At 33.5% G+C, this 18053-nt stretch overlaps 1 protein-coding gene and 1 pseudogene across 1 annotated transcript; one reads left to right on the top strand and one right to left on the bottom strand.

Moving 5' to 3' along the window:
• The first annotated feature begins 2992 nt into the window (after positions 1–2992).
• On the top strand, positions 2993–5302 carry LOC133179860 (putative nuclease HARBI1). Its single transcript, XM_061314556.1, has 4 exons — positions 2993–3419; positions 4272–4384; positions 4658–4769; positions 4908–5302. The coding sequence occupies exons 1-4, from the start codon at positions 2993–2995 to the stop codon at positions 5300–5302; spliced, it is 1047 nt and encodes a 348-aa protein (XP_061170540.1).
• A 530-nt stretch (positions 5303–5832) lies between these two features.
• LOC133179859 (uncharacterized) lies at positions 5833–8097 on the bottom strand (annotated as a pseudogene).
• Positions 8098–18053: the final 9956 nt, after the last annotated feature.

Raw genomic sequence — 18053 nt, 5'->3', positions numbered from 1 at the left:
GGCTAAAACCACTGAAAATAATGCAATCTTTAAAAATCTTCTTCTTTACTCCAGGACATCAAGCAGTCAAACTGTTGGCATCATAGTAATAAGCATTGAGCCCTCTACCAAAATTGTGAAATTCATGGCCCCAGGGTCAGGGGTTCTGGTGCTAGGGTGGGGCTATATAGAACATATAGTGAAAGTGCATTATTTCTTTGAAAATCTTCTCTGCTCCTGGGTATTAAATAAACTAAATAAGTACATAGTTATGAAGAGCAAGAGTGCCTCATCCAAAATTGTGAATTTCATGGCCCCAGGGTCAGGGGTTCTGGTGTCAGGGCGGGGCTCTATTGATTATGTAGTGAAAATGCATGAATTCTTTGAAAATCTTCTTCTCTGCTCCTGGGTATTAAATAAAGTAACTAAGTACATAGTTATGATGAGCAAGAGTGCCTCTTCCGAAATTGTGAATTTCATGGCCTCAGGGTCAGGGGTTCTGGTGTTAGGGCGGGGCTCTATTGATTATATAGTGAAAATGCAGTAATTCTATGAAAATCCTTTTCTGTGCTCCTGGGTATTAAATAAAGTAACTAAGTACATAGTTATGATGAGCAAGAGTGCCTCTTCCAAAATTGTGAATTTCATGGTCCCAGGGTCAGGGGTTCTGGTGTTGGGGGGGGGGGGGCTCTATTGATTGTATAGTAGAATTGCAGTAATTCTATGAAAATCCTTTTCTGTGCTCCTGGTTATTAAATAAAGTAACTAAGTACATAGTTATGAAGAGCAAGAGTACTTCTTCCAAAATTGTGAAATTCATGGCCCCAGGGTCAGGGGTTCTGGTGTTAGGGGGGGGGGGGCTCTATTGATTATATAGTGAAAATGCATTAATTCTTAGAAAATCTTTTCTGCTCCTGGGTATTAAATAAAATAACTAAGTACATAGTTATGATGAGCAAGAGTGCCTCTTCCAAAATTGTGAATTTCATGGCCCCAGGGTCAGGGGTTCTGGTGTTAGGGGGGGGGGGGCTCTATTGATTATATAGGGAAAGGGCATGAATTCTTTCAAAATCTTCTTCTCTGCTCCTGGGTATTTTTCAAACAAAGGAAGTGCATGGTTATGATAAGGAAGAATGCCTCTTCCAAAATTGTGAAATTCATGGCCCCTGGGTCAGGGGTTCGGGGGGCTCTATTGATTACATTTATATAGTGAAAATGCTTAATTTCTTTCAAAAATTTTTATCTACTCCTGGTTATAAACTAAAGAAACAAGTGTATAGTTATGATGAGAAAGGGTGCTTCTTCCAGAATTGTGAGTTCGTGGCCAATGGGTCAGATGTTCTGGTGTAAGGATGGGGCTTTATTTATTTAATAATATGGTGAAAATGCATTTCTTTGAAAATTGTCTATGCTTCTTTGGATGTTCAAGACAAACAGAGTAAAAGTTTTAATATGCAAGGGTATTTTTACCAGAATTTTGAACACCTGGACCATTTAGTCAAGTTTTCTGGTCCTGGCCAGGGCTCTATTAACTTGTATTCTACTGAGCAAAGTTATTCCCCTTCATTCACCTTTGATAATTAATCAATTTACATAATGTATTTGAAAGCTTAATAGAATAAGAGAATTATGCAAGAAAATTTATTGTATAATAAAAAAAGTACTTTCATAGTTTTAATGACTTGGAAATAATAGATGAATAAAAATGAGACAAAAATAACCTATCTTTTTAAATGTTCTTCAACGGCCAAGAGAGGCCATTGTGAGAAGGAATAATATGGGCTTGAATAATAGACATTTTGTTAATAGTCTGCATGGGAATAGTGATAAATGGGGGGGGGGGGGGCAGATAGATACTAGACCAATTATTTTGTTGATGCTAATCATACTATTTTCTTGCTGTTGGGCAACAAAGCTTCATTTATCAGTTTATGGATCCTCTAAATTGTTGTATTGTACTCAGGTGACCGTTAAGGCCCTTGGGCCTCTTGTTGTATAACCCGGGATCTTTGGCTATGCAATTGAGAGGACACATCAAACATAACGACTCTTTAAATCTTTAAATCCTTGAGCTTGGTCGGTGTGACCCAAGTCAACAATTTTTAATTTTTGCTAAAGGACGCTTGGCTAGTCAAATTCCACCTTCAATAAATAAGGACCTTTCCTGACCAGAGCGGCTCACAGGTGTTGGGGAGTGGAGATGTTACCCAACCTGTATAACATGCAACCAAGACAGTCACAATTCAGCTTTCACTCTATATTAAACAATCCATTTTAATATTTTTAATTACAATGAATAATTTCACACACGATACTAAACATTGTAATAAATATTACTACTTATAATATGAAATATTTTAACCTGTAAATAAAAAGAGCCATCTGAAAATATAATAACTTTACAAAACACCGCGCAAGTCTACAAAATGATCTCACCTGTATAACATGCAACCAAGACAGTCACAATTCAGCTTTCCACTGAAATTATGTCTATCCCGGCCGCCTGTTTTATGCTTGAAGTCGTACATTCCCATATTTGTTATTCCTTCATATTTTGCAATAATGACTCTTAATTTTAATTTGAATTTTAATTGCTATTATTCTGTCTTCCAAAACTCTTTAATTTCCTGATGCACTTTAAAAATCCTTTCCTATCTTTTGCATAATCTTTAAATATTATTTGTTGTAGCTAATTTATACCAACAACTGACCTCTGGTCACTGCAATACTATTGGTTGCTCCTTCATCCTAACCAAATATATCTTTTGATAAACAAGTAAACAGCCGTATTCCAATGAATCATTTTCTTGGAACCGTCCAGGGTCCGCCGTCATAAAACATACTTAAGTCTGAGAATCTTCTCAAGTCTGAGAATATTCTCAAATCCTAAATTCTCAGACTCAGCGGCCGTCATAAAAAAGTTGAGTAAAATAAAAATTCTCAAACTCTGTTCTATTCTCAAATATTTGAGTTTACTATAAAGCAAACTTAAGTACATTCTCAAGCATTAAAAATGGCTGCCATGATCCAACGTCGACGTCGAAGGAGACAGAATCTGCTTGTTTTGAGGCGACCACGAGTATTTCGTGACCTAAGCAATCCTTTGGAGAGTCTAGAGGAGGAAGAGTTTTTTCAGAGATATCGTTTTTCTCCGGGTAGCATACTTTATATTGTAAATGGTGTCAGTGACGATCTTCAAGCAGATACTGCCAGGAACCGACCCATTCCTCCACTGATCCAGGTTCTACTGTTTCTCCGTTTCGTGGCTACAGGGGCACACTTACGACTTATTGGAGACAGTCTTAACGTTTCAGAATGTACGACTGGAAGGGTTGTTAAAGCAGTAACGAGGGCCATCATTGAAGTTTTTAATAATCTGATAAAATTTCCTGTAGGTGAAATAGCGACCAAAGTCAAGGAAGGATTCAGAAGAGTTGCAGGTAAGACCTATAATTTAGGAAACAAAAAAAAAAAACACTGCAAAAATCGTTCTTTGTTTTTATGTGCAAACCCTTAAATACACTACATGACTGAAAGATTACAAAAACAACAATTAAGTCCATAAATACACTGGAAAGAATACTTACTTTTCTGTAAATTTATGAAAAATCCCCTTACAGTCAATTGCATTTTTTTCCCGTCGGCATTTACGGAAGATAGGAAGAGTTCCACTAAGGGCTACAACTGTATTTAATGCAATAGTGAAATTAGGTGGTGGATCCAACACAAACTTTCAAAACAAAGCTGTTCTGTTTGTTATTTGTCAACATTGACAATAAAGTGTAATGATATTTAAGCTATAAATATTAACAATACTTAGTGCAAAATAAACACTAATTTAAATTCTTGTAGCACATTGGAAAGAATTACTACTGGGTTTTTTTGGCTTGTTTGTTTGTTTTTTTACTTTTTTTTTTCAAATAATTGTTTTTCTTATTTTCATTTATATATGTACTATTTTTTACTGCTGTGTTAGAAAAAAAAAATGTGGGTTGGGTATTTTTTGTTAGAAAATCATCAATAATGGCAATTTAAAAAAAAAAAGAAAAAAAAAGAAAACAAAAAATGAAATAAATATTTTTATTAATTAAATTACTTTGATATATGAATTTCAAATGAGTTTAAGGTATTGTTAAAAAAAATACAGAGATGTTTTGGGTTGTTCTTGCTAGAAATAAGTAAATAAATATACATGTAATTTGTTTTTTAATATATTAGCCATACAACCTTCATACTTTTAATGTCTTCATATAATTAAAGTTGAAACAATTATTATTAATTTTCATGGACAGGTTTTCCCAAAGTTTTGGGTTGTATTGATGGAACCCAGATAAGAATTCAAACTCCATCACTGAATGAACCTGATTATGTGAACAGGAAGGGATTCCATAGCCTCAATGTTCAGGTATTTAAAAAAATTTTTTTTAAGGATTTAACTTTTGATTTTTTATATAGCAGCTAGAACATGTATGAAGTTAGTTTGACCATAATATTTCATTGTAGAAGCTCACTTTCTTTGGCATTATGAATAGACATCAGACCTTTTTAATTCTATAATGAGGGATGTCAGCTACAGCTGTACTTCAAAAATTAATCATAAAAAAGAAATTAGAATAATAAATAATTGTTAAAATATAATTTTATGAAAACATATGTTTAAAAACATGGATTTCTTTAGATGGTATGTAGTCCCACTTTCAAGGTGACTTCACTTTGTGCCAGGTGGCCTGGATCATGTCACGATTCGAGAATTTGGAGAAATTCACACCTTTACCAACAATTTGAAAATGGTACATCTTCAGATTATATATTAATGTAACTACAATGTACATGTAATGTGTTTCTCCATATGTATCCTTTTCCTGAATTGCATTGATTATGTTCTAGCTTGACTTAAGCATGCATTTATACCCTCATTTAATTTTCAGGGTTACATGATGGGATTCTGCTTGGGGATTCTGGGTACCCCCTTACAAGACACCTCATGACACCCTATTTAGCACCCGCGACGCAGTCTGAGGAGAGGTATAATGCCAGTCTATGCCAGACCCGTGTCTTGATTGAACAGACCTTTGGCATCATGAAGAGGAGATTCCAAGCTCTCCAAATCGGGTTCAGGGTATCCCCAGACCAAGCAGTACAGCTCATTACAGCTTGTGTAATACTCCATAATCTAGGAATTGACAGAGGAGATATTTGTGTGCAGCAGAATTTAACAAACATTGATGTTGCCGCCTGCATCCAGCAAAATATTCAGGAACCTGGACAAGTCCGCAACGATGGGGTATTAAAGAGAGCGGCAATTACACAAGGATTTTTCTAAAAGAAATATTAATGCAAACTGTAGATCTAGTGTCCCTAGTTTAAATTAGCCAAGTCAGAGAAATGTTTTTAATTTTATTAACTTTTTTATGAAAAGAGGTCCAGTTTTGCTCTCTCTCTTTCTTTCTCTCTCTCTCTCTCTCAATGTATTTTATTTCAGAAGTTCCAAGGATAAAAGAGACCCATGGGACACAATGCTCACATGATTCACATTGGCCTATGCTAAGATCGAAACCAACTTGAGTCTGCACTACTTGATATATTAAAACCAGAAGTCTGATAAGATTGTAGCTCTACTGGATAGCATAGTCTACTTGTGTACAAAGTCTTATTGAAATCAGAATTAAACTGTAAGAAGAGTATCAATTTGAGAAAAAAAATCCCATAAATTTCTATTTTAGTAACCATGACAACACCCTAAGGACAGACAGAAGGACAGACAGCTATAGGCAGATGTCATGGACAACAGTGATCAGAAAAGTTTGTTTAAACTTTTGGTTCATATGAGCTAAAGGTGAAATAAAAGCATATTTAAAGTTCTGATGAAATATGGACCAACATTTCAGGATATGTTGTTTGAATGTCTAACAGAGGCCTCTGCTTCTTCAGGGTGAGAACCTCCTTATGGATGTTCAGGACTTCCCTCTCTTGTTTCACCTTAAGGATCTCCTCCTCAAATCTTTCATTGTCTAGCTTTAAATTTCTTTCTTCCAACTCTTCAAGTTTTCTTTTATTGGGTTCACCTGTTTGATTAAATTACAAATGCATTAAACCTAAAACTGAAGTTTTTTTTTTTTTTAGATTCTTTATTTTTGTTCAATTGGCTTTACATATTACATGTACATTAACATTTTTTCATCTTCTTTGTTGATCATTTAGAAATAATTCAATAGATGTATTCCAGAGCTGAAAAAAATCACTTGAATACTGTTTTGTACTATTTCAATTTGTGTTTTGAAGCTTTGACTAATTATCAGCAGATTGAAAAGAAGTTATACAATTTAGATTTTTTTAAATAAAAAATATGCTATATCATACTGAAATAGATATTGGACTGTCTTTATTTAACTATACATTTATTTTTAATACATATTATAATCCATAAAATATAATTATGTTATTGAACCTTTCTTTCTTTTTTATTTGATATGAGAGAGAGAGAGAAAGAGAGAAGTGCTACATTTTGCTGACAAACCTTTCTTTTCCTTTCTTTTATGTCTAACAGATGACATTTCTATATCTCGCCTTTCTTGCAATTGGGTGTTAGATGAAGAATCTGCAAAATTATTTGTCAAATGAATCTGTATTCTTAAAAATTCTTGTTTTGAGAATTGAAGCTTGAACTGCATAGGAGGACTGTTTATTTCTGTCTTCTCATGAATGATTAAGAATTTGACAGATAAACATTCACTGAACTAATAATCAACATCATTTTGCATTGTCATGTTGAATTTTTGTCCTAATTTTTCAGTCCATATACATACCATTTACATAATTAAGAACAAATCACATTTATTTATCTTGTGCATTTATCCCTGCATTTTCTCCTTGGGCATTTTCAGGGACTGTGATGACACTGGCTGTTGGAGCTGGAAAAGTAACAAAAATACTGATTGTAATTTTTTTTTTACCATAATTGAAGAAAAAAACAAACTTATAATTAGTGTCTAAATATAGCTTAATTTGGCAATTGAATATATAGATCTTTAATAATTAGAAAAAATATATTAAAATTTAATTGATGAGTTAGAGCTATAATTACAAGGAACATAAATAATAATATATATATAATGTACTACAAACTATGCCATCAGTATCCACCCCTCCCTCGAGGCCATGGATGTTGGGTTCTTTTTCAGATAATTTAAGTTATGTTTCCTCCCCTTGAGTCAATGGGGGTAGAGGAGGCCCTCCTCCAGTTTTAGGCCTCTTTAGACCATCCAACTTCTCCTTGCCTATAATTCATTAAAAAAAATTCTACACACATGTACAAAGGTGAAGATGTCATCATTTTTTAAGGAACAGGGAATGAGATTGCGTATATATATATATATATATATATATAGTTATATATATATATATATATATATATATATATATATATATATTTATAATAGTGTATTTGCTTGAAGTTGTTTTTTTTTTTACTCTTTACAATTAAAAAAAATTACTTTTAATAATCATTTCTCTGCTAAAAAGTATAGGAAGTTAACAGTCTTTACTTCTTATTTTGATGTTATAATGTTTTTTTTTTCTGTATTTCCTCCCAACTCCGCTTTCTGGTGTCAAATTGTCTGCAAATATTATAACAATACTAAAATATTTGATCCGCTCCCATTTTCAAGTTTATCTGAGAGTGTAACTAAAAATAGAAATAACTTAAGAATGGAAAATCCCATTCCCATCTAATCTCGTGAGAAAGGTATTAACGTGATCGTATTTTAGCTGCCGTTATTTTCTACAGCTGATTGAACAATTAGTGATGACCGATTTACAAAATATAATATGCAAATGAAAGTATATGTATGTTTAATGTTAAATAGTGAAAAGTTTGTATATTCGGAACCCGAAAAATGATAATTATATTTAAAAAATAAATTACTCATTGAATCTACATTAAACAAACTACTTACGAATTTAGTCTGTCGGCAATTGACTGCCACTCTTTTCTTTTATTTCTTTACCCTTCCCCTTAACTCTGCTCCCTTTCAATGCCCCCCAAAGTGTGGTTGCCCTCGATTTGACCTCTTCAATGAGGGCAACCTCCTCATTAACTCCCCAATTCTGTCCCTGTTTTTTTGTCCATTATGGTGTAAAACGTATGTGTATGTATAAAATATAATGCAGACGATGAAAAATATGCTAATGTTTTTATTTACGTGTAACTACACATATATTCTTACCTTTCTGGCGCTAAAGAGCTCCAAAAGGCCACTTCAAACATCGAAAAAAACATCACGCGAGATTTTCATTTCCAAAAAATTCTCAACTCAACTCTTGAGAATTACTCAGCTAAGAATATTCTCAAATCGTTTTATGACGGCGGTTTTGAGAATATTCTTGGCTGAGTAATTCTCAAGAGTTGAGTTGAGAATTTTTTTGAGAATTCTCAAAGTTTTATGACGGCGGACACAGGTGAAAAGGTCAAACCCTAGTGGCCAGCATCTATGTTTATTTTTATCTTCAGAGCTTTGCATCTGTTAACTCTCTCCGCCAAATGATGCCAATACACCAAGAATATGTTGCTTTCTTATTTTTATGAAATTTTTGTTATGGTAATATTATACTAAGTGTTTTATACAAATACATATAACAGTGAACCTTGCGCTCATAAATTCTGCGCAGTCACTATTTTTTTGGGAATATCACCCGTCGTCAAACAATTTTGACTGTTGCTACGCTTGAGGACGTGGCTTCATCATTCAGCGGGCAATAGTGTTTTTTAACAAATGTTTCTCGACGAATCAGATTCAACTAATTTACATGAAAGTATAATATAAAAATATAATTATGAAAGCTTAAACATATGTTCAATCTACAATGAACTCTAACTTAACTATTTTTTGTGAGTAAAGAACTGACTTCTTCTAATGAAGCTAATCAAGATATTTTCATCAAGCTAGCTGCTTCATACTTTAATGCAATGTTCATGTTGCATTACTACTGTAATGATCGGGGGGGGGGGGGGGGCATTCGTGTCCTATGGCGATATTTCTAGATTTCAACAACATTGTACATGTAACATGGATATGTCAAACATATTTCTTACGTTGGGGATAGCGATATGCGGTAATTCCGATCTCCAGATGTTAAGAAAATGGTACAAAGAGATGTCGATGTTGGTTTCCTCTACCATTTGTTCGTACAATGTTGTTTTTGATTGACAAGGAGGTAAGTGGATTTGCGTGGTGTTTGGAATTTTTTCGCCGTAGTTACTGGCACAGAGTTCTAACCAAGCAAGGGCTTCCGAGGTGCTGGGCTGCTTTGGCTTTGTTTTAGTGTGCTGGATGATAGTTTTCTCTTTATCTACATAAAAAGGTGAAGATATGCTTAAAAACAGAAAGTGCATCATTTCAATTCCTTTAAGATTTCAAAGAATTTTTACTGAAAACCTAGAAAGATACAGCGACTCGATTATTAACAAATCAGAATTCAGCTGATGTGGATATTTACAAGATGCAAACACATTGAAAATATGACAGAAACCGACTTTTTTGGATTTTTCATAGATATTGAACGGTAAATTTCATTTTGAGGGGGCACAATCATACATTTTCAGTTGGAGTGGGGCACTTCCAAATACCTAAGTCATAGAGAATTATGATACAAGAGTTCCTTGCCAAAGTTCAATGGATTTCTTTTAATATTACTCGAAAATGAAAGTGTTTGACACACATGCAGACGGACAGACAAATCCAGATTGAATATGGGGGTTTAACTAATGTTTAGGATTAGAAATATTATATGTCGTGGTTTCCATGTTTTTCTGATGTTCTCTCTCTCTCTCTCTCATGATCTTTCACTAAATGTTTTCCTACATGTTTGTCATTCATGATTTATAAGAGATATTAAAAATTACTCAGGAATTTCTTTCTGATTTCATAGAAAGTTGACTTAGGAATTCCCAACGCTATCCTAAAGCAGGTTAGGCACACTGTCGTTGTGCCTAGGATGAACCGAAACGACCAACTTCCAGTTGATTCATTGAACCTAAAGACAGAAAAAAAAATTATTTTCCCTGCTTAATGAAGAGTATATTAACCTTCAATATTAATGTAATATTTATGAAACTCCTCTGTCTTATAGAAATTCTTTTTAATCTTTTTATTTCTGTTGCCATTGGATTGAAAGTTTTGTTATAATCCAAAATGATCTCGGACGTCCGCATCGAATTCATCGCGGACGTCTGAGAAAACATTAAAATGAATGAAATGTTTTCTCGAATAATTCGATGCAGACATCTGAGAGTTTACCATTCAACTTAATGTTTTCTAAGACGTCCACGATGAATTCGATGCGGACGTCTGAGAAAGAATTGGATTGAAATTCTATATTGCCGTTGTAACAAGGTTTCTTGTGTCTTATCATATGTAGTTTCTTTTTTTTTATCTTGATGAGAAAATATTTTTTTCAAATCTACTCCTTTTTCGCATTTTTATGAAAGACTGGATTTATCACTTATTTCCAAAATAATTTCATTTTGTGTTCTGAGTGCAGGGCAAGTATCTCTGGTGAGATAAAGAGGACGGAGGGTTATCTTGCTATTTTTAATGTTTTCATAATTTATTTTGTACTTCGAATGGCTCCAGAGAAAATCTAGCAACCACTGACTTCTCTCATGGTTGTTTAGACTTTGGTAGTTTTCTCTGTGGCTGACTATCTCGTCGGCATTGAATAATGTCGCACAGAGACTTGTACAGCACATGATGCCAAGCATCATGTCAACCGGGAGAAAATTCCTCTTCCTCTTCTCTATCAAAGTAAAGAATACCTTTTTTTTGTTGCAGCAGAAAATTCGATTTAACTTTCAAGAAAAAAAAAATAAACAGTAAACAAATAAAAACAAACCCAGATTGGCTGAATCGCCGAGTTCATCAGCAGGTTCGTACTCCTCCTCGGAAAACTGCCGATTTGATCCTGATGGCCGACCTCTTTTTCCTATGATGTATAAAAATCTTCGTAAATATGAATATTAAAACGCCATTATCAATATGAAGTATCGATTTACTTAAAGTTACAAGATATGATTGTGAAACATTGATACCCCGTTTAGGCAGGGCAAAAATTATATACCCCTGAATCTTCGATTACATGGGCATAAAAATAAAATGATAAACAAATTTTCAATACTTCGATGAGCTATGACTTCTTCCTCTTCTTCTTCTGTCATTTCATCTTAACTTGACCAATCTGAAACCGAACTTCTTGAAATACACTGATTTCTCGATTCATTAATTTAACAGTCAATTAATCGATTCATTTTTGTTCTCATTCACTTAATCTGAATCAGTAAAACAGCGTGTTATCTTGACAAAAATACCTTGCACAAAGAAAATAATATAAAAAAAACTTGAGGTTCCTGTATCATAGTCGCTCATTTCCATGCTGTTGTCCATGTCTAATGATAGGAAATATATATATATTTTTTAACATTCTGAAAGCAATTAATTATTTCAAGTAACATCACATCACATCAAAAAATTCCGTTTTGAATTTAAAAAAAATTGCTCCACGCACTTCGGGACTCGAACCCCGTTCGGTTTTTCAGCGGGCAAACGCTCTACATAGGAGCTACATCACCACTATAACAAGAAGGATGTATAAGATTTACAGTATTTACTGCTTAGGCAGGAGCATGCGTATAACAAACATTTTTCCAAAAGTTGTAAAGAGCGCTTATATAAATCGTTTATAATTAAACAAAACTTTCCTGGATGACAATGAACTCTAATTTCAATAAAAAAAAACTTCAAGATATACTTTAATTGAAATGTGAAGCATAATATCCCAAAAAATTAGATATAATTGCTCCCATATACCAAAATATGCGCGGATAGAGAGAATGAGAGAGAGTATGTCTGTGTGTGAGAGAGTATGTGTATGCATGTTTACATGTGAGTGAGAGTGTGTTAGGGAGGTTGTGTGTGTGAGCGAGCGGGTGTGGGTGAGAGAGAAACACACTTCAAAAAGGACCTTTCTTATGTGGAGATTTCTTATGAGAATTGTGTGGAAATCTCTCGTTCCCTACAAATATGGTTGTGGGGGTTTTTGTATTCTGTGTGACCTACTGATAAAAATTAGTTGATTGCTTTTCGTTTTTCAAAAATTCCCCACAAGTGGACAATATTGTCCACAGTATGTTTTATCTCCTCACCATAAAATGAGCATCTGGGGATGCTGGGAAATTTTCCATTCGGGACGCGGCGGCAATATTAAACTGGTCCCCTACATGTGTCTCGGTTAACGCGGCTGACAATGGTTTTCTTGGGATAAAGTCGTGCTGTCCAGGGGTGGGGGGGGGGGGTGGGGGGAGGAAGCGTTAAGGACTCGTGTTTCACAATTTTTAGACATGCTACTTTCAAAAACAAAGGTGTCGAATTTGAACGAAAGCTTAAAAGAAACTATTCCCCCTAGAACTAATATTAATGAAAAGAAAAATGGTGGACTTTTGGTTAACCTATAGGGTTATATAAATAACATGTTTTGTAAATTGCTGTAATATATGCTAGAAGATAGGCCTGGCTAAACTATGTACCATGATGATAGGGTTAAAACCTACAGAATTCTATTATGAATTGCTACGAACTTGAATCAACAGTAACGTTGAGCACTTAAACGCACGTGTATTTTAAAATGGGTCGATACGTAGGAATTAAGGAATACAATGACAAACTAAACGAGCTTGTTGCAAAGCAACAAATAAGTCTTCCATCTAAATTTCAAGGAGATGAGATTGAGATCGAGAGATTTGTACGGTCATATGTGCAAAAATGAGCCATTTACCATTACTCATGGTGTGACCGGAAGTGACGTCATTTGACGACTTTTAATGGTCTCCTTAGCTGCTACTTGTCATTTTGAACAACTTTGCTTCTATGAAGCTATACAAATTCTCAATACATGATTCATAAATGATTGTGTTCTTTTGTAATAGATGCTGTTAAATACATCATTTCCATAGGACGTTTCAATGTGTTGATATTAATTTTGGAATTACTACAGTAGATGGGCAATTTTTTTGACAGAACAGTGGGAGCAATATACTTGACCAAATATCGACTGCAGTAGCCATTAGAGGGTTCATGTCTAAAACTTAAATGAAAGTACATCTGACTGAGTAATACACATTTCTTTGGTCTAATTAAAGGAAAAAGTTGAGCATCAAATGCAACATGTGCTTCTGCTATTACAAGTTACCAGAGACATTTATGCATCATCTTCAGTATCGAAAAAGTCAATGAGATGAATGTGATGAAGATGCCGTCTTACATCGAGATTCACGTACCAATTCAAGCTGGTGATAGGTCAGAGGACAAGCTTGTTCTATTACGGATTGACCATTTAGGTTGCAATTGAATCTCTGAGGCCTGGCGAAGAGTTGAATAACCAGGTGAAACTTTTAATGTATATATTATTTTTATTAGAGTATGAGTGAATGATTGATCGATTGTATGTTGTTTTAGGTCCTGTTAGAGAATTTGCATTCATATATAGACATATGATTAGTAATTATCATCCTTCTATTTTCAAGCGCCCGCGTGGCGCAGTTGTTTCACAGGGACTTTTTCGTTTGCGAAGTTTGGGGAAATTAGCCTGGTAGGATAGCTACTCGCTTTTTCTACTGTAATGCTAAATTGGCAAAGAGAAACAATTCCGATTAAAGTTGAAAGATGTTTATTGTAAAGTCAGCAGATAGAAAGTGAATTTTATAAAAGTTGTTACACAAAAAATCATAATAAAAAGGTACAAGTAATTATCGAATAAACAATGTCAGATATGTAAATAACTTTTGAAGCAACCTGTAGCGAAACCCGCTAAGAGAAGGTACTGTTTCTGAAACAGCTAACAAAGATCGATCTGTTACGTGAAATCAGTCATGCATAGCGCTTACAAAAGTTTTTACCGTTACAAAAGTTAAAAATCAAAAGTAGACCATAAAATCAGAAAACTTACAAACATTAAACTCCAAAGACAATGTTTACAAAACTTTGGGAAAATTTGGTTACCTTCTCTGACTAAAGAGTTCCGAACAGAGAACATAATATAAAGGTAAAATTAAATTGCCAAAAATTTATAAAAATAGAAAAATCCCAAAAACGCTATTTCGTGAATAATTCAACATAAAAAAAGATTGCTAGTAATGTAATTATATAATTTTAAACATTATTTGAACATTAGATGAAACAAGCAATTTGAAATTGATAAAACATTTCAGATTTAAAAATGAAGTGTAAGTCAAATGAACAAAGCAGTTTATCCTAAATCCGTATCAAAAATACTTAATAGAAAATCTTTAAAATATGAATTAAAAATAACTATAATAAGAAATGAAATGAAATGGAATCTTTAACTTTCAAATAAATAAAAAAAATAATAACACAAGCTTACCTAAATTGGCAAAGAGAATCAATTCCGATTGAAGTTGAAAGATGTAAAGTCAGCAGATAGAAAGTGAATTTGCTAAATTCACTAACTATCCGGACTCTACTTCGGAATTGAACTCTTGATCAATCAGGATGCCTGTTACAAAAATTATTTCAGGTAAGTCGGCAATTTCTTTTGATAGGCTTGACACTGATTACTTACATTATCAAAGAGCCGAAAGGTGATGAAGTCAATTAGCTAGATTTCCGTTTTGAGTTTTTAACAATAGGAAGATTAGGTGAAGCCGAAACAAAATAAACAAGATTCTAAATCGTAATAATAATTTAATACATGTGTCATAGCAAAGTGTCAAGCCAATCTCACAAAGAATTTTCCAACAAAAAGGCCGAAATAAAAAAGAATTTTGCAGTTTATTTAGTTTATAAAATAATTGTTTCGCAATCTGTCATGAGTGAATTGATTTCCTATTGATTGATTGGTTGTTTATTGTTTAACGCCGAGTCGGCAATATTTCAGCCATGTTTCGGCGGATAACTTATTTTAAATAAACGGTTTATGAAAGGTTTTGGGTTTCTCTGGTGGCCCCCAGTGAGCCTACTCTTTTTCGAAATCCAGAGAAACGATCTCTTACGTACCAAGGGGGTTGTAATCCTTGACACGGGGCACCATTTAATGTCCCGTCCGACGGACTTAAAATTTAAAAAATATGTAAACTGTTAAAAATTAAATTGATTTATGTACATGTATTTCTCGTCAAAATTGTTTTCATTATTTTATTCTAAATTTTAATGTAATAATCTGTTTCTTGTAGATATTCTAAAATATTATAAACATTAACATTTGTAAAAGTTCATACATCGTTTCCACATTACCAAAAAGTCTACTTCGAATAGGTGCAAAATCGGAACATTCTAAAAGCATGTGGTTTATAGTTATCGGACAGTCACAGGATATACATTCTGGCTGAGACTCCCGATTCAATAAGTATTCATGTGTTAATTTTTGAATGACCAATACGTATTCTTGATATTATTACTTCGTCTTGACGTTTCAGACCGAAGTCAGATGATCTGTTTACTTTGTTTTCAATAGCATAAAGCTTACTTTCATCACAAAAATCCCAATAAATTTGCCAAAGAGAATCAACATAAATTTTAACTAAGTATTTCAAATCGGTGTAAGGAATTTTGAATAAAGTAATTTTATGTTCCTTTGTTATTGTTGCAAGTCTGAAGCCAAGTCAACTGAGCTAGTTTTTTGATGGATAGAAGAAAATAACAACAGTATTGAAAGTGAACAAATGTCATTTATTTAGGTAAATGACGCAAAACAAAAATACACATAGTAAGGGGGTCAGAAGAGACTAGAAAAACTTCTAAGAACACAAAAATCTTTGGCATCATATTATGCAAACTGACCCCCTTTAAAATAAACATACCATGAAGCAGGCACTGATATGGTGAGATAAAACAAAATGAACGCAAAGTATGATCTCTAATACATGAATAACAATAATAAAAAAAAAAGACGGTGGAAGAAAGGGGATGGATGGAGGGTTTTTTCGACAAAATTTTCCCTTGCAATTTAGCGTGGCTTTCTCCTCTGGTAAATAAATAAACAATGGTCACGTGATTGGGAGAAGCCACGCTAATTGGCTGTATATTAAGACAATGGTGTCATCGATTAAAAATAGGCAATTGATCCCGAGATAAATAGTTTGTAAACATCAAACAAAATTACAACAATTACCAAAATACAATCATGTCACATCAAAATTAAATTATAACAAATAAAACAAATACAGTTTCTTTATCTCCGTCACATAAAGGATATTATCATTTGTAAATAATAATAACTGATTCATGTTGAAGTGCAGTTTTTGCAGCACTGTCGGCCTTAGTGTTTCCAAGGATGCCGATATGACTCGGAATCCAACAGAAGTTAACTGTTTTACCTTGTTGCCCGAAATGATAAAACTGAATTAATATAATTATTGTTTAAAAACAAGAGAATTCGTTTCCGATTTCTTAAATTCGGTTAAAAATAAATCTACGATTGGATTTATTAATTTCCATGGAGGTATTTCGGAAAAATTAGTAGGCTTGATAATATCCAAAGGTAAATCAGAATCTCTGATATGTTTTTTAGATCTTGTTTTACACATGATTTTATTTTTATAAGTCTTCGTACTGCGGATGAAAAACACAATTATAAGCAGGATTATCAATATTTGCTTTTAATTTCAAAATATATTGTAAGGTAAGTTTAATTCTTCTTGCGTCGAGAGGCGGTTCGTTTGCTTCAACATATAAACTGTCTACAGGAAAGGTGACAGAATGCTCAAATTCCACATTTAATGGATTTCAGAAAGCGTACATTTTTTTTGTGATACCGAAAAAATAAAAATTGAAATTATTTTAAGAAAACTTAATAAAATTAAACAGATTTAAAATTAAGAAAAAGGAATTATTTCAAAAAATTGAAACAAATTTAAAATGTCAAATTGTAATGAATTAAAATTCATATAATATAACCTGTTACATTAAAAAGTTTTTTTAATTCTGAGATATTAAAACTAACTATAACAATCTATTGTTATAGTTAGTTTAAAATTCTCTGAATTCTAAAACTTTAATGTAACAGTTGTAAGAGCGTCTGCTCGAGAGTCGCAGTGTAAAGAGTTGATCCTTGCGTCGCGGGTTCGAATCTCGCTGTTGGACGTGGAGACCGGTCTTTCGGATGAGACCGTATAAACCGAGGCCCCGTGTCGCAGTAGATGCTGGCACTAGAAAGATTTTTCAATGCTTAATGGTCTTGAGTGCCGAGGTATAAATTCGCAGCTCTCCTTCACAAGTGGTGGCGTGTCCATACATGTGAAAATTCTCGAAAGGGACGTTAAACAATAAACCAACATACAATCTAATCTTTGACATCTCTTCCCTGTTTCGCGATATCAATGTCATTTACTCGTACTTGTTATCAACGTTATGGTTGAATCTTAGGATTGTGTTCGAGTTCTGCATAATTAAAGTCCTGAAAAGTACTGACATACGGCTTTCTCCTGTTCATGCAACTTTCTTTTCCCTTATCCTTAAGTCTGGACTTGTAATGAATTCTGAACTTAGAAACCTATTTATTAAAACATCATCGATAAAGTCTCTGAATATTTTGGATTATGCTAATTAAACTAATTGAAATCCCTGCAGACAGACCATCATTTAATTCACCTGTAGCAATTTCACTACAACTCACGAAACTTCATAGCAATACTGGAAGAATTTGAATCTGCACCTTGTAGAACTTAAAAGACAACAATAGAATAATAGCCGTTGAGAATTTATCACACGCGAAGAACCATTCAATCATGATTGAGAAATAAATTGATTATAAAATATACCGTTTAATGTTTAAGATTAATAAAATCAGTAACCTTTATACATCCCTGATTTAAAATATTTCCGATTTAAATTAAATCAAAGATATAAATCATTTGAAAGACCCGATATTATTAAAAGTAATTAAATCATCTGGTAGAAAAAAAGATAGAGAATGGCAATGTTTATTTAGTGATTTCACACACTATGGTTCCTCTGCAACATCATTGAACATGTGATCGAGGGAAGGGTTGTACACAAACACAAAACAAG

The sequence above is a fragment of the Saccostrea echinata genome, unplaced genomic scaffold (assembly GCF_033153115.1).
Source record: "Saccostrea echinata isolate AGI-Se365-2 ecotype Australia unplaced genomic scaffold, CSIRO_AGI_Sech_v1 ptg000005l, whole genome shotgun sequence".
Lineage (NCBI taxonomy): Eukaryota > Metazoa > Mollusca > Bivalvia > Ostreida > Ostreidae > Saccostrea > Saccostrea echinata.
The sequence above is the reverse complement of the archived record's forward strand: the minus strand, read 5'-3'. Positions and strand labels throughout refer to the sequence as shown.